Genomic DNA, 26,100 nt, shown 5'->3' with positions numbered 1-26,100 from the left:
AAAAGTGGACATGAATTTTTGAGGCACACTGTTCAATGCAGTACAGTTGCATTGAGATTTTCCTAGTGAAATATCTTTGGTCTTCCTGTCCATTAAGCTAAATATGTAGTTAAAATAAGAACCAAAGAACACAAAGGCTGTAACACAGAGAGAACCTATGTCCTGGGGGTTGGGAATGGCATTGCTTCTTGAAGACTGGAATAGAAGGGTTAAGTACAACATTCATCAAAATCCCTAGTAAATGTTCGTACTTTGTGTATGCTGTTTTCAAATACCTTCCTGTTTTCCATATAAAAAGAAGATGAAAAATTACTTGCATGAACATTAACTAAAGTATCATGAGCACAATATTTCATTAACTTCCTACTGTCTTAGTGTGGCCTGCAATGGTCGCCATGATCTGGCGCCAGACTACTTGTCCAGCTCACCTCTCCCACTCCACCATATTCACCTACAGTTCAGCCTTTATTTGCTGAAATTCCCTGAATTAGCCAGTTCTCACATATCTCCAAATACTGAATGCAATTCCCTCAAACTTGACTCTTTGATCAATGCCTTCATTTCTTAAATCTTGGCTCAGATATCACCTCTTCCAAGGAACTCTTCCAAGTCTTCACACTGGGTGAGCAGCCTCTCCTGTAATTTTCTCTTTACCGCCATCACATTGTGTAATAACTGTCTTCTAAACTAGGAGATTCTGGATGCCAAGGATTCAATTTTATATTTCTGTATATCCATTGCCTTGCACAGTGCTTAGTACAACATAAGTAAATTACAATTCAATAAAAGGAGTGGTGACCCCAGTTATTTAAAATTATTTGCTCTAAGAAATTAATGAGATTGAATAGAAAGTAAAAGAAATGCCTTTACAATTTAGTGTTCATCTCAGACTTATCACCTCTGTAAAAAAAAAAAAAAAAAAGGTTAATATACCATCTGTTTTATTTTTCAATTCAAAATTATTTTATTTCCTTGCCTCAGGTAATTTTTAGAAACATTTTTTCTTCCTTTATAACTTCAGTACTGACAAACTAGTCTGGTCCAAGCTTTCACCACTGATGATATATTCCTGTTGATGGTGATGCTTTTTTTTAATTAACTATTTATTGTACGAATAAATTTATATTATTTTCAAAAACAGGCAAGATCCATCCATGCATGCTGTTGCAAATGACATTATTTCATTTTTTTCTTATGGCAGGATAGTATTCCATTGTGCATATATACCACATCTTCTTTATCCAATCATCTATCAAAGGATACTTTGGTTGTTTCCATGTCTTGGTCACTGTAAATAAAGCTGCAATGAACATCAGAGCACATATAACTTTACAGATGAGTGTTTTCAGAAGAAACGAAAACTCAGAAGAAACATAGACACAGACAGTGGTTTAGTGGTTACCAGAGGGTAAGGGGGAATAGGGGTGGTGGATGAGGGTAAAAGGGATCAAATATATGGTGATGGAAGGAGAACTGACTCTGGGTGGTGAACATACAATGTGTGTGTTTGTATAGATGATGCATTACAGAATTATACACCTGAAACCTATGTAACTTTACTAACAATTGTCACCCCAATAAATTTGAATTAAAAAAATTAAAAAGAACAGGAAAAACAAATTTATGATGTTAGAAGTCTTGAGACTGGAAATGTCCATGAGGGAACTCTCCAGGGTAATGGAAATGCTCAATATCTTGTTTTGGATGATGTGTGTATACATTTACTAAACACTTTGAATCAAATACCTAATATCTGTGCATTTTAATTGTGTGTAAGTTATACCTCAAACATTTTTTAGAAAGAAGAAAAATAGGAGGAAAGGGAGGAAAAATCCAGGGTGCTAATAACTATGTAATTGTGATAAAATATATGTAATATGAAATCTGCTATTTTAATCAATTTGTATTTTATTTTGTTTTCTGACATTCAACATTATTTCATATTAATTTTAGATATACAGTATAGTGGTTAGAAATTTATATAATCCATGAAGTGATCCCCCTGACTAGTACCTACCTCACACTACACATAGTTATTATCATATTATTGATTATATTCCCTATGCTTTACTTTACATCCCATGACTATTTTATAACTACCAATTTGTAGTTTTTAATACCTTCATCTTTTCACCCTGCCCCCAATCCCCCTCCCATCTATCTCCCCAACAAATCTAGTATCCACCTGACACCATACTTAGTTATTACAATATTATTGACTATATTCCTTATGTTATACCCTACATCCACATGACTGCTGTGTGACAACCAATTTGTGCTTCTTAATCCCTACCCCTTTCTCACTCACCCCCAAACCCTTTCCCATCTGGCAGCTATCAAAATGTTCTCTGTATCTATACATTTGTTTCTGTTTCATTTATTTTGTTCTTTAGATTCCACACATAAGTGAAATCATGACATTTGTCTTTTGCTGTCTGACATACTATGCTCAGCACATTCATGTTGTTGCAGATGACAAGATGTCATTCTTTTTTACGGCTGAGTAATATACCATTGTATATACGTACCATCTCTTCTTTATCCATTCATCCACTCAGGGACACCCAAGCACCCAGGTTGCCTTCCTATCTTGGCTGTTGTAAATAATGCTGCAATGAACATGTGGATGAACCCATCTCCTCAAAGCATTTTGGGTTTCTTCAGATAAATATCCAGAAGTGGGATTACGAGGTCCTTCTTTGTCTCTTGGTATAGTCTTTGTTTTAAAGTCTATTTTGTTTAGTATAAATACTGCTACCCCAGCTTCTTATTTCTTTGTTTAAATTTTCATGAAATATCTTTTTCCATCCCTTTACTTTCAGTCTGTGTGTATCTTTTGATCTGAAGTGAGTCTCTTGTAGGCAGCATATGTAAGGGTCTTGTTTTCTTAGCATTCAGCCCCCCTATCTTTTGATTGGAGCATGTAATCCATTTACATTTACAGTAATTATTGATAGATATGCAGTTATTGCCATTTTATTATTCATATTTTTTAAATTTTATTTTTCCATCTTAAAGAAGTCCCTCTAGGATTCCTTGTTATACTGGTTTGGTGGTGATAAACTCCTTCTTGTCTGAGAGGCTCTTTATCTGTTCTTTGACTCTAAGTGATAGCTTTGCTGGATAAAGTAATCTTGGTTGTAGGTCATTGCTTTTCATCACATTGAATATTTTGTGCCCATCCCTCTGGTCTACAAATTTTCTGTTGAGAACAGCTGATAAGTCTTATGGGAGCTTCCTTGTGGTAAGTAACTACTTTTGTCTTGCTGATTTTAAGATTCTCTCTTTGTCTTTAACCTTTGGCATTTTAATTATGATGTGTCTTGGTGTGGGCCTTCTTTCGCTTTATCTTGGGACTCTGCTTTTCCTGAGCTTATATATGGGTATCCATTTCTTTCACCTGGTTAAGGAAGTTTTCCGTCATTATTTCTTCAAATAGGTTTTCAATCTGTGCATTCTCTCTTCTCCTTTTGGTGCCCCTATAAATGCAAATGTTGTCCCAGAGGCCCCTTAAACTCTCATTATTTTGGGGGTGGGGGGCTCTTTTTTCTTTTTGCTGTTCTGATTGGGTCTTCTTTTTGCTGTTCTGATTGGGTCTTTTATGCTACCTTTTCTTCTAAATCACTGATTTGATCCTCTGCTTCATCTAACCTACTGTTGATTCTCTCTAATGTTTCTTCATTTCCATTATTGCATTCTTTATTTTTGACTGGTTCTTTTTTTATGTTCTCTATCTCCATTTTTATGTTTCCCATCTCTTGGTTGAAGTTCTCCCTGAAATCACTGAGCATCCTAATAACAAGCGTTTGGAACTCTGCATCTGGTAGATTGCTTGTCTCCATTTTGTTTAGTTGTTTTCCTGGAGCTTTGTTCTGTTCTTTTATTTGGGGCATATTTCTTTTTCTCCCCTTTTTGTCTGCCTCCCTGTGTTTGTTTCTGTGTATTAGGTAGGGCTGTTATGTCTCCTGGTCTTAATAGAGTGGACTTATGCAGTAGGTGTTTTGTGGGGTTCAGTGGTACAGTCTTCCTGGTCACCTGAGCTGCACACTCCAGGTGTGTTCCTTGTGTGGATTGTGAGTCCTCATCCTGTAGTTGAGCCTTGGTTGCTGTTTGCACATCAGTAGGAGGGATTGACCCTTGGGATCATTGGTTATGAGGACTGGTTGTGACTACAGTGAGGAAGTTGTGGTATAGGATCTGACTCTACAGAGCAGGACCTGCTTCAGTAGGGCTCTGGTGCCTGCCCAATCTGTCCCTTGGGTGTGTCATCCTTGGAAACGGCTGGCTGATGCTCCAGCTAGTTTTGAGGTTGCCCACTGGGCACCCCATGCCAGGGCCATCTGGAAGGGGACCCACTGCAGATCAAGTTCAGCCTCAGTCCATGCCCCACCCAGGGCCACACAGCAGAAGCCACAAAGCAATCTGCAGATGGCTGCTGCTTGTGCTGTGCTTGGAAGTGCCTCAAGAGGCCAAACCATAAACCAACGCTGGTTGCCATTAGTGCCAGGTTTAGGGCTGCTCAGCTTTAGGTACAGCACACATTCTAGCTAGATGCTGCTTATGTGGATTCTGTGAAACTTTGAGAGACCCTCGGAAAGTGCAGCATGAGCCGGCAGGTGGTTTGTACAAAAAAGATACTGAAAGCAGCTTGGGTGAGCCCAAATGTTGGGCAGGGCAGGGTCTCAGAATCAGGGCATGGTGAATGAATGCTATAAGTCAGATTGATAGAGACTCAGATATGGTGCTGCCTGTGTCTACACACTGGGAATGGGGTGGGATTAACAAAGAAAGAATGGCTTCTGCCAGCTCCTCCATTCAGGAGAAAGCTGACCCTCCAGCCCCCATCCTGAAGACAAATGACTCAGTTCCCTACCATATGTCCTTGCTGCCTCTCCAGCTGCTGCCCCAGTGGTGGAGCGCAGAACCAGTGATTCCTTCGGTGAGTCTGTGTGTGGTCCCTTTAAGAAGAGTGCCTGGGATTCTAGCCGCCCTCCCTCTCACTCAGCCACAAACTCTGCTGGTTTTTACCACCAGAAATTATGGGGATTTCTCACCCCTGACCCTGGAACCCTGGGCTGGGGAGGCATTGGGACTCCTTGCTCCTTCACAGGGGATCCCCACAGCCAAGATATCCCTCCCAATTTTTAATGGCCACACACAAGTGTGGGACCAGTCCAGTCTGCATCTCTGCTCCTCCTACCTGTCTCCAGGTGGCTTCTTCTGTATATCCTTAGCTATAGGGCTTCAGTTAAGCAAGATTTCAGGTGATTCTGGATGATTGTTCTGTGGTTTAGTTGTAATTTTGATGTGGTTGTGAGAGAAGGTAAGCACAGCATTTACCTACTCTGCACTCTGCCATATTGACCAGAAGAGGCTTAATCATTTCTAAGTGCACCATTAGTAGCAATAGTTACAATCACAATATTGTGCAACCATCACCACTATCCATTCCTAGAATTTTTCCATCATTCCAAACAGAGACTCTACTCATTAAACAATAACTCCCCATTTTACCTTCTCTGTTATACCTCAGCCCCTAGTAACTTCTATTCTACTCTCTGTCTCTATGAATTTGCCTAATCTAGGTACATCATATAAGTGGAATTATACAATATTTGTCCTTTTGTGTCTGACTTATTCCACTTGGCATATCTTCAAGGATCGTCTTTGTTATAGTATGTACCAGAATTTAATTCCTTTTTAAGAATGAAGAATAATCTATTTTATGTATGTGTCACATTTTGTTTATCAATTAATCTATTAATGTACATTTGGATTGTTACTACCTTTTGGGCTTTGTGAATAAAACAATTAGTTTTTTTCATTTTTCTGTTGATGAACATTTGAATTGTTTCCTGTTGCAGGCTATTGTGAATAAAGCTGCTATGGACATTCTCGTAGAAGTCATCTTATTGAGGATAAAATCTACCTTCTCTGTCTTATGCATATACCTGAGTGACCAAGAGCTACTAAAGAAAATCACACATTAATGTAGATTAGTGTCACTACAAATTCATGGTTTCTAGTCTTCGCTAAGCCCAAATCATTGTCTGTCAATTTTTTGTCTGTTTTATTTTTTTGTGTGTATTTTATTCTCTTTTGCATTCATCTTATTATTAATACCAGTCATCTGTCTTTAAAGCTCTTTTCAATCTGAACTCTTCTTGCTCTCAAAGATTATCTTAATTTAAGTGATTTCAGAGTATTGTCCCTCAACTGATACATGGTAGGAGCTAAGTAAATCTTTGTTGACTAAATACAGTTTCCACTTTCTCACCCATATAACTGCATGTCTTTCCATACTCATTCTTACAACCTACCTCCAGTTTTTAGGAAATGAGGATTAATCCTCCTGTACAAGACCATCACCTCCGCCTGTGCCCATGACCCCTTTCTATAAAATTTTGCATCATTAGTCATCCTTCCATATCTTCAATCTATTCTTTACTGGTTCTTTTCCATCATCCCATGAATATACCTTAATTTCCATAAGAAAGATATTCCATAAAAACAAGTAACAACAACAAAATGTTTCTAAGATTCCACATTCTTTTTAGCTTTTATCTAATCTCTGTCATCCTTATTGCACCCAAATTTCTCCAAAGAGTGGTCTTCACTCTCTATTACCAATTTCTCTCCTCCCATTCCATATCAACTTACCTCAAACCGGCTTTTGTTCCCACCATTCCACTGAAACTGTTAGCTTTAATCCTAATGAGTTTATTGTATATAACACTGTTGGTCATCTTCCTTTTTTGAAATAATCCACTTGCTTGGCTTTCATGGTATATCTGGTTTATTTAATGCAATTTGAACTTTTCCTCAGCCTTTATAATTTCTTTTGTCCATACTTGAAACATTGGTTTTTCTTCAGAAATATCTCCTCAGTGGACTGCCCTACACATTGTTCCTGGTTTCAACTATTATATGCCAATAACTCGCAATTTCTATCTCTGGCACAAAACTCTCCTATGAGTTTCTTATTCCTAAGTCCAACTTTGTGATAGGCATCACAACTCAAAGCCAACATGTTAATCTAAAGCTAAATTTATAGTATTTTCCTTCCTTGAAATATCTTCAGCTTTAATCTTATTACTGTCCTGCTTAAAACGTACCAATGGCTTCTCATTGCATTTAGAATAAAATATAAATTTCTTCACATGAACCCCCAAACTAGTCCCTCTTAAATTTTTGAACCTTACCTGGAACCACACTCTCATCTTATTATCTCATAAGCCATACTGGCTTTGTCAGCCTATGGAGAGTCCTAGCTCTTACCTTCTTCATATATATTATTCCCACTGCATGATATATTCTTTTCTTTATTCTTGGCCTGGACTTGTAAGTTTCTGCTTAAATGTCATTTCCTCACATGAGCCTTTTTTAGTCACTCAGTTTCCCTCCTGACATCTTTCTTATTCTCTTCATTCACAGCCCTTAGAATACTTTACATTTATATATTCATTGTGGTGTTTGTTAAAATTCCTGTGTTCTTCCCTGGATTCTAAACCCCATAAGGGAAAGAATAATGCCCCTTTCATTTTTCTATTTAAACCCAAGTCTTAACACGAAGCCTCGTGTTTCATAAATACTCAATAGATATATTTTACATGATTGACATTTTTTTTCACTTTGACTCCTCTATTCCCTACACTCTCTATGTCTAATCAATACCAGATATTGCAGATTTTACCTCAATTTCTTAACAATTTGTTCCTTCTTCTCTGTGCTATCATTGTATGGTCTAAGTTCTTTTCCCCTTTTCCTGGACTATTGTGATAGCTCCCCAACTGCTCACCTTGAATTACATTTTATCACCTCACATCCATCCTCCAACTGCCACAAGGATGAGCTAAAATATAGGTCTGAATCCAGCACTCCCCTATGGAAACCCTTTAATGGCTCCTCATTGAGGATAGCATGAAATACAAATACAGAAGGTGCCCCCCAAAAAAAAATGTATACACATTTTAAGAAAGGAAAAAATTATTAAAATTGTAATACTAAATATATACTGGTAACAAGATGAATGCAAGTCACGTTTGACTTTTGCAATCCCAAGAGGTACTCAAAGTGGTTACCATCAGCATCCAGACACTTCTGATTATGGTGAACTACTGCTTGAGCAACGTTGACCAGTGTCCACTTGTATATGTTTGTGGGGTTTTTTTTGGCACCCTCTGTATTTTGCCTTAGCTCACAGTGCCCCCAGATAATCTGGTTCCTGCTTACTGTACCATGCTCATTTCTTACCACTTGGCCTGGCTTTCTAAGCTCCCCAATGAGCAAACTGCTTGTGATTCCCACCCCACGTTATATATGTTGCTTCATATCTCTCTTCTTTGCACACATGTTGTCACTTTTATTTAAAGAAATATCCACCCCCACCTGAAACTAATAAAAAAATATAAAGAAATATCCACCCCATAATCAGTCCAACTATGCCTTGCTCTCTCACCATTAACCTGGCTAATTCATACTGAGTTACATTTGGGTCAACTATCATCTCTTCCAGGGAAGTATCATCTCTTCACATCTCGGATTCTCTGGTTCTCCAGATTGGGTTACATGCCACTGTTAGGAATTTTACAATGTACTTCGCCATTATTTTACTTTACTCAACTGTATTCAATTGTCTACCTTCCCCCTAGGTGGTGAGCTGCTAGGAGCACACAGTAGATACCTCATAAACATTTACTGAATTAATTACAGAAATTGAAATATAACATTCAAGGTACACCAGTACAATTGCTTGTAATAGTAATAATATCCAATTGCATAATTGTTTGGTTCACTGCATTTCACTCAATTTTATTCAGTTACTGCTCCTTAAGTCCTGCTAATTTATGTTGGGTCTTCTTTGCTCAGTGGGCTAGAGTTCTGACAGCAACCTTTAAGTACAAATAATTCAGCACCTTCATTCCTCACTGCATGTGTCCTCTACTTGAGTTTTCATTTCACAAGCTCTACAAATGAACATTTTCACCTATATAAGAGCTTTCTCTAAGTTTTCTCTGAGATCAGTTAGGTTAATTCCATAATAATTATATTATTATCATTCCTATAATTCCCATTATGTTTTTAATTCTTGGCTTCAATATGCTGTCAATAATCCCTTGATATGCATATATAGTCTATGTTATTTAATAAAGATGTACTACTTTATTCTAGAAACACTAATATTTTTGAGAAATAGTTCCTTAAAACTTTTTGATTATGACCAATAGTTCAAAATAATTTGCTTAATCTCTAAACAATGAACAATGTTGACCATGCACTTATGATCAAGTTTTAGTTGCTTAATGAATTTTTATATTTTGTTTAAATGATAGTTATGATTATTTAAAGTATGTAATTATGATTATTCAGTATGAATTTATGTTTAGATGCACATATATGTATACACATATGTATATATGTTTGTGTGTATATATGTAAGTGTATATTTGTATAAATAAATAGACACACAGAAACAATTATAGATACATATGTACACACAGATTAGTATACATACATATATTATTTAGCTCTGTCCGCTGAAAGTATCTAGAAGCAATGTCATCCCAGTAGCAATGGGGACATCCAGCACCCAAATATTGGTTTTTAAATGCCATTCTCCAATAAAAAGAAAACAGGGTTTCCTTAGAGAAATGGCTTGTTCTAGTATCAAGGCAGGGAAAACACAATTTTATGTTACTGTAAAAAAATATAGATGAGTCAAACAGAAATAAAATATCTATGCAACTTTCTTACTTCCTTAGTGTTTATTACATATTTATATGTGAAATGTATAATGTGTGATGTGTATATGTGTATTTTTATATAGAAATAGTGTAATTTTTATATACCTTTTATTATTCTAAATGACTAAATAATTTTATGGTTTATGGATGTAGAATTTGTTGGATTGTTAGTTACAAACAATGCTGGATGAACATTATAAATGAATTTCAATGCACTTCCCTAATTACTATAAGAATTTTCTTTTGAAAAATGTTCAACTAAGAGTCCCTGTCCCTTTGCCCTTAATCTACATTCAATTTGTTAAACTTTTACTCAAAAGGGTATTTTGTTTTGGCATTTAGCAAAGGTTTTGGATTAAAACTTTCAATAGGAGTTAAATAATTACCAGTTTATATGTGTGTGTGTGTAGGGGGGACTCATCTCTTTTAACCCCAAATATCAACATTCCTATTAGAGTTTAAAGGATCATAGATATCATATAAGCTTATTTTTTTTAATTTATAGGTTAAGAAGTGGAGGCCAAGAATGGTTCAATGACTTTCTCCGGTTCAAATAGATGATTATCAACTTTGAAGTTAAAAGTCTAGATTTTAGTGTTCTTTCCATATCTAAAAAGGCTGTCAAGGGATAGGTGCAAGGTTCTTACCTGAGCTTTCTTATGTGGTTAGTGTTCATTTAATCCATACTCAGATAATGGATTCTAGATGTGTATTCACTAGCCCAATATTAATTGCCATCTATGTAGCTGGTAGGATTATTTTTTAACACAATAAAAAATCAGTTTACTAAGAACAGAATAAGAATTATAAAACAGCTAAAAAGTTGCTAGCTACTTTCGAAAGGGGAATCAATCCTTTTCTAAATTATCAGCTTTTTATTTTCTCAGCTATTTATAATCTCAGACTATGAATCTTACCCAGGTGGAAGAGTCGTAATCAAATTAAAGGCAATGTTGAAAACTCTAAGGGACTTAAGTTGTTGAATTTCAGAAGAGATTTCTTTGATAGGATTATTTCTCAGGATTAGTATTTGTAAATATTTGAGACAAAATACCTGAGGAAAGAAAAGAGAAATGAACATGAGTAGAATAACAAAGTATGTAAATACCTATTTGTTACATTTTAGAAACCCTTTGAATTAATGTAGAATTAGTATAGTAACACTAATTGTCTGTATCATATATCTCAATAAGTACCTTTGGAAAGCCTTAAAAATAACTGAACAGCACTAATACACATGATATAGTAAACTAGCACAACTACTGTACTCATATATACTCTTGACTCGTGAATGAGAAAGTCATCATGTTTGATCAACCCACAGTTTCATAGGAGGCAATTATGCAAAGAAGGAAGGAGGGAGATATCTGGAGAACTAGGAAAATAAGTGAAATTAACTTTAGTAATTAATGGGTGTCAGATATCATAGCCAGAATGTTTCATTCTCATATCATTGTGATTTCATATACACTGATTTTTCACATGAAATTTAAAAATAGAATATACCATTTTAATCTAGATCTTTGCTTGATTAATATATTTCTGGCTCTCTGGTGTATCATAATAAAGTTTTACATTAGCTGTCTTTAACATTAAATTAAACTTTTTAATCATCATAAAGTTCTAAAATTGGTGGAGTAAAGCTTGCTCATCCTTGCAGTCAGAAATGTAAGCCCTCCAAGTTCGTTTTTCCTTTCCAAGATTGTTTTGGCTATTTGGAGTCCCTGGCATATCCCTGTGAACTCTACCATCGGCTTGTCAAATTCTACAAAAAAGACAATTTGTAATTCTCATAGGGATTGCAATGAATCTGTAGATCAATTTGAGAGTATTGCCATCTTAATAATATTCAGTCATAAGACATGAACATGGGCTGTCTTGCCATTGAAGTATGTCTCATTTAATTTCTTTTAAATATGTTCTGTAGTTTTCAGAGTATAAGTTTACTTTTGTTAAACTTACTGCTAAATATTTTATTCCTTTCCATGTAAATAAAATTGCTTTCTTAATTTTATTGTCAGGATTGTTTATTGCTATGATGTAGCAATGCAATTGATTTTTGCGTATTGATCTTGTATACTACAATCTTGTTGAATTAATTCATTAGTTCTAATATCTTTTTAGTGAATTCCTTAGGATTTCTATGTATAAGACCATGTCATCTACAACTAGAGATAGTTTAACTTCTTCCTTTTTAAATCTGGATGCCTTTTATTTCTTTTTCTTGCCTAACAGTCTTGGCTAGAAAGTACAGTACAATGTTGAATACAAAATGGAAAGAGTAAACATCTTCATCTGGTTCCTGATCTTAGGAGGAAAAGTTAGAATCTTTCACTACTAAGTATGATATAAGCTGTGGGTTTATTGTAGGTTCATTTTATCAAGTAGAGGACATCCCCTTGTATTCCTAGATGTTGAGTGCTTTTGTCATTAAAGGATGTAAAATGTTTTGCTTTTCTTGTAAAATGTTTTGGGTTTTTTTCTCTCTACTGATATAATTATATTATCCCCTCCCTACTGTATTGAAATGGTGTATTGCATTGACTGACTTTTGTATGTTTATCCAACCTTGCATTCCTGGCATAAATATCACTTGGTCATAGTATAAAATCCTCTTTATATGTTGGTGTGCCAGTATTTTGTTGAGGATTTTTGCATCTCTATTCATAAGACATAATGTTCTGTAGTTTGCTTCTCTTTCAATATCTTTGTCTAGTTTTGGTATCAGTGTGTTACTGGCTTAATAGTTTGAATTGGGGAGTATTCCCTCCTCTTCTATTTTTTGGAAGAGTATGTAAAGGATTAGTGTTAATTCTTCCTAAGACGTTTGGTGGAATTCACCAGTGAAGTTGTCTGGTCCTGAACTTTTCTTTGTGGATAGTTTTAAATTACAATTGAACTCTTTCCCTTTTATAAAGCCTTTCAGACTTTCTATGTATTTCTTCTCAAGGCCATTCTTGTGTCTTTCTAGGTGTGTGTCCATTTCATCAAAGTTATCTAGTTGGTTGGTATACTACTGTTGTCTTAAAATCTTTTTCATTTCTGTAAGGGTAGTAGTAATATCTTCTCCTTCATTCCTAATTTTAGTAACTTGGGTCTTCTTTTTTTCTTGGTCAATCTATGGAAGGTTAGTCAATTTTGGGGTTTTTCAAAGTATCAACGCTTGGTTTTGTTGATTTTTTTTTTATTAAAGTTTATTGGGGTGGCAATTGTTATTAAAGTTACATAGATTTCAGGTGGGTTTTATTGATTTTTTACTTTTGTTTTTCTATTCTTAATTTCACTAATTTCAGTACTAATTTTTATTATCACCTTCCTTATTCTTTATTTAGGTTTAGTCTGCTCTTTTTTCATATAGTGACTTAAGGTGAAAGGTTAGGTTATTGGTTTTTCTTTCTCTTTTCTTTTTTTAATAATTTAAAAAATTTTTCAATTACACTTGACATACAATCTTGTATCAGTTTCAGATGTACAACACAGTGATTATACATTTATATAACTTATGAAGTTGATCACCCTGATAAATCTAGTTTTCGACACCCATACATAGTTATTACAATATTATTGACTATATTCCTGATGTTATACTTATTGACTATATATCCCATGATTATTTTGTAACTACCAGTTTGTGGCTCTTAATCCCTTCCCTCCCTTTCACCCATCACCCCAACACCCTTGCCATCTGGTAACGATCAAAATGTTCTCTGTATCTATGAGTTTGTTTCTGTATGTTTGTTTGTTTGTTTGATTGTTTGTTTTATAGAGTCTACATATAAGGAAAATCATATAGTATTTGTCTTTCTCTGTGTGAATTATTTCACTTAGCATAATATCCTCTAGGTCCATCCATGTTGTTGCAGATGGCAAGATTTCAACTTTTTTATGGCTGAGTAGTGTTCCATTGTATATTTGTGACACTTCTTCTTTATCTATTGATGGACACTTAGGTTGCTTCCATATCTTGGCTATTGTAAATAATGCTGCAATGAATATATGGATGCATATACGGAGCAAAAGTTAATATAAGACCCATTCTTATTTTAAATAACCCTGGGCTGTGGAACCTGGTGTGGAGCTAGGATCCCTCACTTCTCAGGGGGGACCACTGCAGCTGAGATATCCCTCCCAATTTTATTTGGTCACATGTAGGTGTGGGACCAGCCAATTCCTCATCTCTGCCCCTCCTACCAGTCTTGACTTGGCTTCTTCTGTGTGTCCTTAGTTATAGGACTTCTGTTCAGCTAGATTTCAGGTGATTCTCAATAATAGTTTTTCTGTAGTTTTAATTTTGAGGTGGTCATGGGATGAGGCAAGCACAGTGTTTACCTACTCTGCCATCTTGACTGGAAGCTGATTTTTCTTTTTTAATATAGGCATTTATAGTTATTAATTTCCCTCTCAGTACTGCTGTAGATGCATCCCACAAATTTTGGTATGTTGTCTTTTCATTTTCATTAAACTCAAAGTATTTTCTAATTTCCCTTTTGATTTATTTATTGAATCATTTGTTATTTAAGAGTGTGTTGCTTTGTTTCCATATATTTCCAAATTTCTTTCAGTTATTGATTTTTAAATTATATTACACTGTAGCCAAAAATATTCTTTCTGTGATTTTCAATTCTTTTAAACATATTGAGACTTTTTTGTGGCCCAACCAATGGTCTATCTTGAATTTTAGAATTATGTATTCTGCTGCTATAGGTTGGAGTGTCCCATTAGATGTCTGTTAGGTTTGAATGGTTTACAGTGTTGTCCAAGTCTTCTGTTTCCCTGTTGATCACCTGCTTAGTTGTTCTATGCATTATTGAAAGTGGGCTATTGAAGTATGTGATCATTATTGTTGAATTTTCTATTTTTTCCTTCACTTCTTTTCATTTTTGCTTCATGTATTCTGGGGCTATATATATATATCCTGGATCTTACCATCTTGGTTGGAATATTTTATCTGTAGCTATACAACACAGATCTGCATTGTAATGACAAGCTCTATCATTTAAAAAATGGACACTTTAAATTTTACATCTGAAGAGCTGCCTTATATTTATACATTATTTTTAGTGGATAGAGTATGCTTTGGTGGATACACAGCCTCACCTATGACTATTTAGAAGAAAAGTTAAAATTAACATGAAGAACTAAGATCCCTATATTCCTTGGGAATTCTTAGCTATTCATCCTAGCCAAATTAATAAAACTCTCATTATGTATTAGAAAAGAAAACATAACTCTTCTAGTGAAAATAAAAAGACAATATTTAGAGAAATTATAGAAACTATGTTTGAAATAGAAAGCAAGTCAATTTTCTAAAAATCAATTTACTAAAAGTTAATGTTCAGGAAGTCAATTCACAAAACAACAAATCACCCAGTGACCAATGAAGAAATTACTAAAAACACTGACAACATTATCTGTTCTACGTACTCATAATGACTCCTTTATTTAAAATGACATTGAATTAGCTCATCCCATATCTTATTATATGATATATTTTATTATGCAGAATATCCTATTTTGACCTACGATAATTAAAGCATGTTAGAGCACCATATTACCTCGTCACTAAACTTTGCCTTTAAAGTTTCTGATTAACACACGGATAAGGTTTATTTTAGGTTTTATTCAGTTAGAAGAATAAACAAATTATTTTACATACATTGTACAATTATGAGAACATATTTGAGAGCGTGACCATAACACAGTCTTTGAGGATTATGTCCTGGGACTTCCTAAGAAAGATGTACTGTACTTTTGATACTTCTGAAAATAAGCCTTTTGGATACAATCCAAAATGTATTTACGTTATAGTAACTCGAGTATCATGTGTCTATTTTTACTATAATTATTGTTCATAATAAGAAATTATTTCAATAAATACAATATTAAAAATGGACTTACTTCTGTGGGAAAGGAACGGATATCATTAAATGACAAATTAAGATATATCAATTGGAAAGCCAAAGGTGTTAAGTCTGGACAATTCAGGATAAAAAAGCCCTAAAAGAAAATGATAAGATATAAGAGTGAATTATTAGCAATGCACAAAATATTTTATACAAGATTAAAAACAACAGAAAAACAGACACATATTATGAATGAAAATGTTTGATACAATACACTAACAAACCTATGCTCATTTTCATTCATTTATTTTAGTCTATGGTGATAATTTCTTAAATATGTAAAGGATAAAAACAAAATAGAAACAATATTAAGTATCCATGTATGTAATAAGTATAGTGATATATGTGTGACAGGCATTATTTCAAATAATAATGAGCAAACAGTTTATTTAGTGTCCACTACATGCTGAAATATAAGTAAATATAATTTATATTTAATTATCCTTTTTACCCCCTGGGTTTTTTCATGTCTCTGTTTCTATTTCTCTGTTACCTTTCTATTAATCTAACATATCTAAAACTCCTTGCTTAATTAAATATACCAATTTCTGAAAGAGGAAAACTTATGCCTCCTTATGGACTAAATGTTTGTGTCCCCCCAAATTCATATGTTGAAGCCCTAATCCCCAATGTGATGGCTGTTAGAAGTGAGGCCTTTGGGAGGGGATTAGGGTAATATGATATCTTAAGGGTGGAGCCCTGATGAAGGGGTTAGTGCCCTTATATGAAGAGGAGGGGACCAGAATTCTCTCGCTCCCTGCCATGTGAGGATACAGCAAGAAGACAGCTATGAACAAGAGAGCTCTCACTAGGATCCAAATCAGCTGAGACCTCAATCTTAAACTTTCTCACCACCAGAACTGTGATAAATAAATGTTGTTTAAGCTACTCAATCTATGGCATGTTGTCATAGTAGCCTGAACTGACTAAAACATGACTGGCGCCACCAGTATCTTTAATGCTCCAAGGAAGTTGAAACATTTGTTTCATAAGGATCATAGGATCAGTGGGGAATAACTGAATGAACCAAGGAACTCTAATGCTGGAGGATCAAACCTCAGCTTGCAGTGAAGGGAGGTGTTGCATAGGTTATGGTACGTACTATGCAAGAATGAAAAGGTTCATAGTTGGAATTAATAGCGCCGGTTTCAAGACTGACCTTTTAATAAAGTACTAATATTTGTGAATATCTATATGTTAGTAGTAGACAAAAATAGGTGCTCTTTCCTCCTGTTAGTAAACACTTTTCTCTTCTCTGCAGAATTAGTGGTACACTCAATTATGTAACAGTAATGTGTCTATCACAGTCTTTAATCATTCCACTTAGTGTATTCAGATAACTAGTGCCTTTACACTTCCTTCTGCCTAGAAAGTTCTTCCCCAACTACTACTATGAATTATCTTCTCACTTCATTCAGCAGCCTGCTTATAGTCAGCTATTTGTTCATAAGTCATTTGATCAAATAGGTCTTTCCTGACCAACATCTCAAACCAGTGTTCCATCATATGCCTCCCTCGCCCTCCACTTGCTTTATTGTTTTTAATAGCTCTTTTCACCATAGGACAGACTATGTATGAATATATGTATGTATGGTCTCACTCTGCTACAGTATAAGCACAGTGAAATAGGCACTTTTTCTATTTTGCACACTGATACGTAGTTTACTACTGGTACGTAGTGGGTTCTTAATAAATATTGGCTGAATAAGTGAATATCCATAACCTTCACATTGCCTCATGGAATTCCAGGGACCTTCACTGTGGATGTACCACGAGGCCTGCCCACCACAGGTACCCTGGATCTCTCTTTTACCTTTCCATCATAAAATCTGTTTGCTGTGGTGATCATGGAAAGAATGTGAAGAACTAAATAGCACTAATAATGTGGAGGCTTTCTCAGTCTCTCGAATTGCTCTAGCAACCTTTAAGCACTTATGCACTGAGTCTGTATTATACTAATCAGTACATTTGTTTTGTGTAAATTTTTGTTTAGATAAAATCTGTTTCTTTAATAAGCCCCTGAGATAGATTAAGAATTATAACTTTTAATTCTTTTATATCACCCCCACAGAGCTCAGGATTCTACTCTGGAGTCAAATGTTTTTTAAACTAATATTAATGGCTGTGGAAATTAATTTTTTTTTACTAGATCCACCCAACTTTTTAGAAGCTGTATTCTTCCTTCATTTAAAGAAGGGGTTAGCAAACTACAGCCTGCCACCTGTTTTTCTCTATAAAGTTTCATTTGAACACAGCCATGCTCATAAATTTAGGTATTGTACATGGCTGCTTTTGTACAATACAACACAGTTGAGTAGTTGTGACAGAGACCATGTAGCTCTAAAAGCCTAAAATTTTACTATCTAGCCCTTTACAGAAAAAGCTTGCCAACCTCTCATTTAAAGCAATTCTCTTCAAGATCAGATAATCTGATTTTTTCACTTCTACTAATGGTCACAGACCTTGTTTCAAACCAACTGTCCCACTAAATCCAAAAGAAAAAAAAAATACAACAAAGGCTTGGGGAATTATCAAGGTAGCCAGGACTTAATAAGACAAGAGAATCTCAGGGTGATAAACATAATACCCAACACTATTTTTCTCCAAAAGTCATTTGCCTAATCCAAACTTTGGTCAAGAGGCTGAATAGAACTATAACCAGTGTCATAGGACTAGGGAGATAAAAATTGGAATTCAGCGCTTACCAAGGAGGAGGGCCACCAGCTTAGTATGAGATGGCTGAAAGGCTACAGCCCTAGGACAAAAGGTTAACAGGAAAGCTCTACAAAGATGGAAGCCCAGTACTAAACCAGCTTATTCTCTATTGTATTAATGTGACTCTTCCCTAGCTCCTCTGCCTGCCAGAAGTAACAGTAAAAATTCTCTGGAAAAAGATAACATCATCCAGGGCCTCAAACTATCTCTATACAACATCTACCATGCAATCAAAAATCAAAAGAGATGCAAAAAGACAATAATTGGACAAAAAACAAAGAGAAACGATAGACCATAGAAACAGGCCCACAGATAATCCACATATTGGATGTATCAGAGATGTGTTAAAAAAAAATAACTGTTATTAATAGGCTAAAGAAATTAAATTATCAAGATAAATTATAAAGTAAAAATTTAAACATAAAAATATCTAAATAAAAGTTTTAGATTTAAAAAAATAATGAAAACTAAAGACTGCAAATTTCGCAAAGCTGAAAAGAGAATGATGAAGCTAGAATTTTAGGTAAGAAGAAAATACTCAGAATAAAGCACAGAGAGTAAAAAGGATGGAAAATACAGGAAACAGAGTAAGAGATATAAGGGACAGGGTGGAAAGTTCTAAGATGGATGCATCTGGATTCCAGTAAGAAGAGGACATGAAGAATGGGAGCAGGGGCAACATTTGAAAAGATCCTGAAAAAATTTGACAGAACTGATGAGAGATATAAAATCACATATTCAAAAAGGGCTATGAACCATAGAAAGATAAATATTTTAACCACTACACCTAAGCACATCATAGTAAAACTGCTTAAATTCAAAGACAAAGAGGGAAACTTAAAATCAGCCAAAATAGAAGACATCTATGTAGGCAGGAGAGAAGCAGCCTGACATGAGTCATTGCCTGAGTAAGGCAAGGAAAATATCTACACTTGAGAAAATTCTGGTATAGGGTGGAAGAACCCAAATAATGTGAAGAGGATGTCAGCATAGGGGAGTGTCTCAGATCCCAAGCAAAGAAAGGAGAGAGTATATGTGGGTGAGGGGATGACAGCAAAAAAAGCCAGGTTGGTTGCATATTGGTTGAATAAGTACATAAATTAAGGAAAATGGAAGCCAATTTTCTCACTGTTGGAGAAGGGAGTTATATATTTAACAAGGGAGAAAATTAGAATGACTCTTGTAGTGTTAGAGTAGAATTGGATGTATTGATATAAATTCAGTGTTTTGTGTGTGTGTGTGTGTGTGTGTGTGTGTGTGTGTGTACTAGTGCACACACCTATTACCTAGCTTTGCCCGCTGAAAGAGTCTATAATACCTTAGTATCAATGACAACACCAAGTGCCCAGATCTTGGCTTCATCAGTAAAAGTAACCAGGAGTCCTTAGAGAAATGGCAGATTCCAGGGCTGGGCAGGGAGTGCACAGAATAAGCCTGGAAGTATGATGGAGGTATGTGAAAAGGACACAGAAACTAACTTGATTGGGCTTTTACTAATGAAATCTGGGGTAACTTGAGAATAAAAATAAATAACAGTATGACAGATTATACTCACCAAATAAAATAGTGATATAAATAAATAAATAAATAAATAAATAAATAAATAAATAAATAAATAAAAAAGTTTAATGAGAAATAGGATTATTTGCATAGTTTCAAAGTACCACAATATACTTATTAAATACAAAGAAATAAAAGAGTAACAGTGGAGAAGCCCTGAAGATACCACCTTAAATAATCAAAGTGAACACAATTAGTAATGGGATAAATTGAAATCATGCACCACCTGATAAGATAGAATGAGAAAAAGTTTTTGAGATGAAAAATCTATATCTAATCATGAGAAAAATATAAGACAAACCCACACTAATAGACATTTTACAAAATAACTGGCCTGTAATCTTCAAAAATTTCAAAGTCATGAAATTCAAAGAAAGCTGCAAACATACCAGCCTGAAAGAAACTAAAACAACCATATAGAACATGTGACCCTGGATTGAATCCTTTGTTATAAAGAACATTACTGGATAAATCAGCAAAATTTGACTGGAGTCTCTTGATTGGATACAGTAATGCATCAATGTCAATTTCCTGATTTTGAGGGTCTGCTCTGTGGTTATGCAAAAGAGTGTCCTTGCTTGCAGGGAATATGTACTAAAGTATTCAGGGATAATGAAGCCATCTTGGGGGATGCAGTTAAGGGCATGATTACAGGAAAATGTATAGTCTTAATTACATAAATAAGAAAAAGAAAGGCTGAAAATCGTGATGCCCATATTCATATTAGTATGTCATCTTTTGTGATGGATCCTTTGAAGTTTTCTGTTTTGTTTTTGTTTTAATTATGTGAAAGACAGAATTCTCAATGGCTGCTATGAATTTGTTCCCTGATAAGATTCTTGTGTCAATTTTTAAAATATTGACTTTGTTTCCAGCAACCATACTAAATTTACTTATAAGTAGGATTTTTTTTTTGAGATTCCTTAGATTTTCTACATACACAATCATGTTGTCTGCTAAAAAAGAAATATTTACTTATTCCTTTCCAATTTTTAGGACTTTTCTTCCTTACCTTAAGTGACTAGAACTTTCATTACAATGAAGAACAAAAGTGAAAGGAAAGATTTTCTTGTCTTGCTTCCAATCTTGGGGAAAAAGTATCCAATCATTAATTATGTATGATGTTTGTTGCAGATATTTCATAGAAACACTTTATTTGATTATGAAAGTTTACTTTGAATCCTAGCTTACATAGAGCTTTTTTAAAAATCTTAAATGTGTGTTAAATATTGTCAAGTTTTTGCATCTGTTGAGATGATATTGTTGAAAATAAATATCAATTTTCAAATATTTACACAACTTGGAATTTTTTGTGAAAGCTTCACTAGGTCATGATGTATTAATCTTCATTTTTAATTTTGTTGGATTTGATTTGCTAATACTTTGCTAAGGATATTGCACTTATATTTATGAAAAACATTAATCTATAATTTTTCCTTTCTTATAATATACATGTCTGGCTTTGGTATGAGAGTTGTACAGGCAGCATAAAATGAGCAGGCAGGCGTTCCTCCTCTTCTACTTTCTCAAGGAGTTGGTATAAAATGGTATTATTTCTTCCTTGTATGTTTGATAGAGTCACCAGTGAAGTCCTATGTACCTGCAGTTTTCTCCATGTAACAACTCTTAATTAAAATTTCAGTTAGATGTTTTACAGGTGCAAGACTATTTGATGTTTTGTTTCTTCTTGTTCTTGTTTCAGCGAGTTGTGTTTTTCAAGGAATTTTTCCATTTCATCCAAGTTGTTGCATTTATTGGGAAAATGTTTTTGTTGATATTTAATTATTTTCTATTTTAATGTCTATAGGAAATGCAGTAACTTTCCCTTTTCAAAATTGACTTTGGTATTTAGAGTTTTCTGTTTTCATTAATCAATCATATTCTGGATTTAGCAATTTTATTAATCTTTTTAAAGAGCCAAGTTTTGACTTTGTTGATTTTTTCTATGTTGTTTATATGTGCTCTATTTCTTTGATTTTCATTCTTATTTTCATTTCCCTACTTACTTAGGGTTTAATTTGCTCTTTTTTCCTTGCTTTCTTAAGATGATATCAAATATAACTGATTTTTATAGCTTTCTTCTTTTCTAATAAATCTATATCAGTCTATAAATTTCCCTTTAAATTCTCCTTTAGTTATTTCTTACAAATTCAGATATGTTGTGTTTTTGTTCAGTTTGAAATATTTCTAATTTTCTTTATGTTCCCTATTTAAATCTTTTTGTTATTAGTATATTGTTTAATTTGCAAATATTTAGTGTTTTTCTAGGTATCTTACTGTTTTTGACTTCTATTTTAATTCTTTTGTGGTCAAAGAACAAACTCTGTAATATTTAAGCCTTTTGAAATTTACTGAGACATGTTTTATGGCCCAACATATATTCTGTTTTGAGATTGTTCCATGTGCACCTAAAAACAATGTGTATTCTGCCATAGTTGGGTGTAGGGTTCCATAAATATTAACTGAGTCAAGCTGGTTGACTGAGTTATTTCTGGTCTTCTATGTTTTTATTGAATTGTTTTTTACTACTTGTGCATCAATGCTTTTTGTTATTAATCTCCCCCTATGATTGTGAATTGCTCTATTTCTTACTTTAGTCCTGTCAATTTTTGCTTTATGAATTTTGAAGCATTTGTGATCACATCTATCCATGTTTACATTATCACATATTCTTGATGAATTGACCTTTTAAACATTTTGAAATTTCTCTCATATATTTGTTTGCATTTTTAAAAGATTTTTTATTAAAATGCAGCTAACATACAATATTATATAAGTTTCAGGTGTACACAATAGTTATTCAACATTTATATACCTAAAGAAGTGATCACCATAAGTCCAGTAACCACCTGACACCATACCATGCTACCACAATATTATTGACAATATTCCCTATGCTGCACATTATATCCTCATGGTTTAATTTGATTATACCTGGAAATTTGGACCTCTTATTTCCCTTCACCTTCCCCCATTTTAATTTTTCAATTAGAGTTGGCATTCAATATTATTTTATATTAATTTCAAATGTACAGCATAGTGGTTAGACGTTTACATAATTGAAGAAGCGATCCCCCTGACTAGTCTAGCACCCATCTGGCACTACACATAGTTATTAACATATTGTTGACTATATTACCTATGCTTTACTTTACATCTCCATGACTATTTTCTAATAATCAATTTGTACTTCTTAATCCCTTCACCTTTTTCACCCTGCCTCCAACCCCCTCCCATCTATCACCCAGATAAGTCTAGTATCCATCTGACAGCATACATAGTAAAGTATTATTGACTATATTCCTTATGCTCTACCCTACATGCCCATGACTACTTTGTAACAACCAATTTGTACTTCTTAATCCCTTCCACTTTTCCATCACCCCACCACCCTCCCGTCTGGCAACCATCAGAATGTTCTCTGTATCTATGACTTTGTTTCTGCTTTGCTTGTTTGTTTATTTTGTTCTTTAGATTCCTTGTATAAGCAAAATCACATTGTATCTTTCTTTCTCTGTCTGACACTCTACTCAGCACAGATTTTTTATTAAAATGTGTGCACAATACCCTCCAGATCCATCCATGCTGCTGCAGATGGCAAGAACCCATTCCCTGCCATGGCTGAGCAATATTCCATTGTATATATGTACCACCTACTTTTTATCCATTCATCACTGAGACCCAGGTTGCCTCCACACCTTGGCCACTGTAAAGAATGCTTCAAAGAACATATGTAGGCACACATCCCCTTGAAGTAGTGTTTTGGGATTCTTCTGATAAATACCTAGAAGTGGGATTACTGGGTGCTTCTTTGTCTCTTGTTATATAGCCTTTTTTCCCCCCATTTTCATGAAATATTTCTTTTTCCATCCCTTTACTTTCAGTCTGTGTATGTCTTTCTATCTGGAGTGAATTTCTTTCAGGCGTTATATTCAAGGGTCTTGTTTTCTCATCCATTCAGACAATTACTGGGTGGGCGCAATAATTTTGTGGGCGTTGGTCTCAGGGAATCAGGGTGAATGAACACTATTAGCCAGGCTGATGGAGACTCAGATATGGTGGTTGCCTGCATCTGCACACCTAGAGGGGAGAGGACTCAACAAAGAAACAATGACTTGAGCTAGCTCCTTCATCCAGGAGAAAGCCGTCCCTCCAGCCCTCGCTCTGAAGCTAGATAATTCAGTTCCTCCCTGTATGTCCTTAGTGCTTTTTGAGCTGCTGCCCCAGCCCTGAGCTCAGAGTAAGTGAGTCCATCAACAAGTAAGTTTGTGCATGGGTCCTTTAAGGGGAACACCTGGGGGTGCAGCCACCCTTTGTCTCACTCAGCCACAATCTCAGCTGGTTTTCACAAGAAGTTATGGGTAGTTCTCTCCCTGGCTCTGAAATCCTGGGCTCGAGAGCTTGGTGAGGAGCTGAGGCCCCTCACTCCTCCAGGAGGGAAAATCCATAGGCGAGATATCCCTCCTGATTTTTAATGGTCACATATGGGTGTAGGACCAGCCCATTCTGCATCTCTGCCCACCCTACAGATCTAGAGGTGGGTTCTTCTGCATGACCTTAGTGTAGGGCTTCTGTTCAGCAAGACTTCAGGTGATTCTTAATAATGGTTGTTCTGTAGTTTAGTTGTAATTTTGATATGGTCCTGAGGGAAGGTAAGCACAGTATTTACCTACTCTGCCATCTGGACCAGATCCTCTCTACCTATATTTTGTTAACTTTTTGTTTTTAGTGTTATCTTCTACGTTAGCCATATATACATATATAGCCATAGAAATTTGGCCATGAGACCTTTATAATGCCTAGTGTTAACTTTCACCACAGTCTTTTACCCCAGTTTTATCTTTAACTATCAGTGTATTTATATTTAAAGTATACATTTTGTAACTAGTATAGGAAGTCTGACAATTAAGTTTGTGAACTTACTGCACTGATGTTGCTAACCTTTTTTGATATCAGAGGGATTATTCATTATGAATTGTACCAACTGGACAAACAGTTAACCAAGTTTACTATTTGAAAGTGCTGAAAAGGCTGCATGGAAAAGTTGGATGACCTGAACTTTCCACCAACAATTCGTGGATTTTGCATCACAACAAAGCACCAGCTCACACGGCACTGTCTGTGAGGGAGTTTTTAGCCAGTAAACAAATAACTGTATTGGAACACCCTCCCTACTCACCTGATCTGGCCCCCAATGACTTCTTTCTTTAACCAAAGATAAAGGAAATACTGAAATGAAGAAATTTTGATGACATTCAGTATATCAAGGGTAATACAATGAGAACTCTGATGGCCATTCCAAAAAGAGTTGCAAAATTGCTTTGAAGGGTGGACTAGGCACTGGCATCAGTGCATAGCGTCCCAAGGGGAGTACTTCAAAGGTGACCCTAGTGATATTCAGCCATGAGGTATGTAGCTCTTTTTCTAGGATGAGTTCGCGAACTTAAGTGTCAGACCTCACATAATTGGGTCATACTTTGTTATCCAGTCTGACAATCTGTTTTTTAATTATAGGAATGTTTAGCCCATTTACATTTAACATAATTATTAATGTTTAGATTTCAGGTTACCATTGTGGTGTTTGTTTTCTATTTTCCCATTCATTCTTTGTTCCTGTATTCTTTTATTGCCTTTTTTATTTAATCTTAAAGTATTTTTTAAGATTTCCTTTCTTTTAATTATTTTTGTTACCCCCCATAGTGTTTTTTAAAAATGGTTCCTATTTTTTTAAGTTGATCTTTTTTTTTTTAACTAAAGTTTATTGTGGTGACAATGGTTAGTAAAAGTGGTTTCTTTAAAGATCACTCTACGCACCTTCACTTATCACAACCAACCTTTAAATAATATTCTACTACTTGATGAATAAAGAACTTTATAATAGAAACATACATTTAGCCACTCCCAATACTTTATAATCCTGTTGCAAAATTTTTTCATGAAACGTTGGATTTTGTCAAATGTCTTTTGTACATTAATTAAGATGATTATATATTTTCCCCTTCATTTATTTATGTGCTTTATTATACTGATTGATTTTCTTATGTCAAAACATCCTTTCATTTCAAGAACAAATGTCACTTATTCATCAAGTATGATCCTTTTAATATCTTTTTGGATTCAGTTTGCTACTGTTTTGCTGAGGACTTTTCATCTATATTCATTAGGGATATTGGTCTGTG

At 34.8% G+C, this 26,100-nt stretch overlaps 1 protein-coding gene across 1 annotated transcript in view; it reads right to left on the bottom strand.

The window, feature by feature from the left end:
• LRRC63 (leucine rich repeat containing 63) overlaps positions 1-26,100 on the bottom strand; it is a 64,453-nt gene that overhangs the window by 15,195 nt on the left and 23,158 nt on the right. The window contains 2 exon segments of the mRNA XM_019753545.3: positions 10,661-10,797; positions 15,642-15,740. Of these exon segments, the coding sequence (XP_019609104.3) occupies positions 10,661-10,797; positions 15,642-15,740 (236 nt within the window).

The sequence above is a fragment of the Rhinolophus sinicus genome, chromosome 16 (genome assembly GCF_057876585.1).
Source record: "Rhinolophus sinicus isolate RSI-liver-muscle chromosome 16, RSI-T2T, whole genome shotgun sequence".
In the NCBI taxonomy this organism is placed as follows: domain Eukaryota; kingdom Metazoa; phylum Chordata; class Mammalia; order Chiroptera; family Rhinolophidae; genus Rhinolophus; species Rhinolophus sinicus.
The sequence above is the reverse complement of the archived record's forward strand: the minus strand, read 5'-3'. Positions and strand labels throughout refer to the sequence as shown.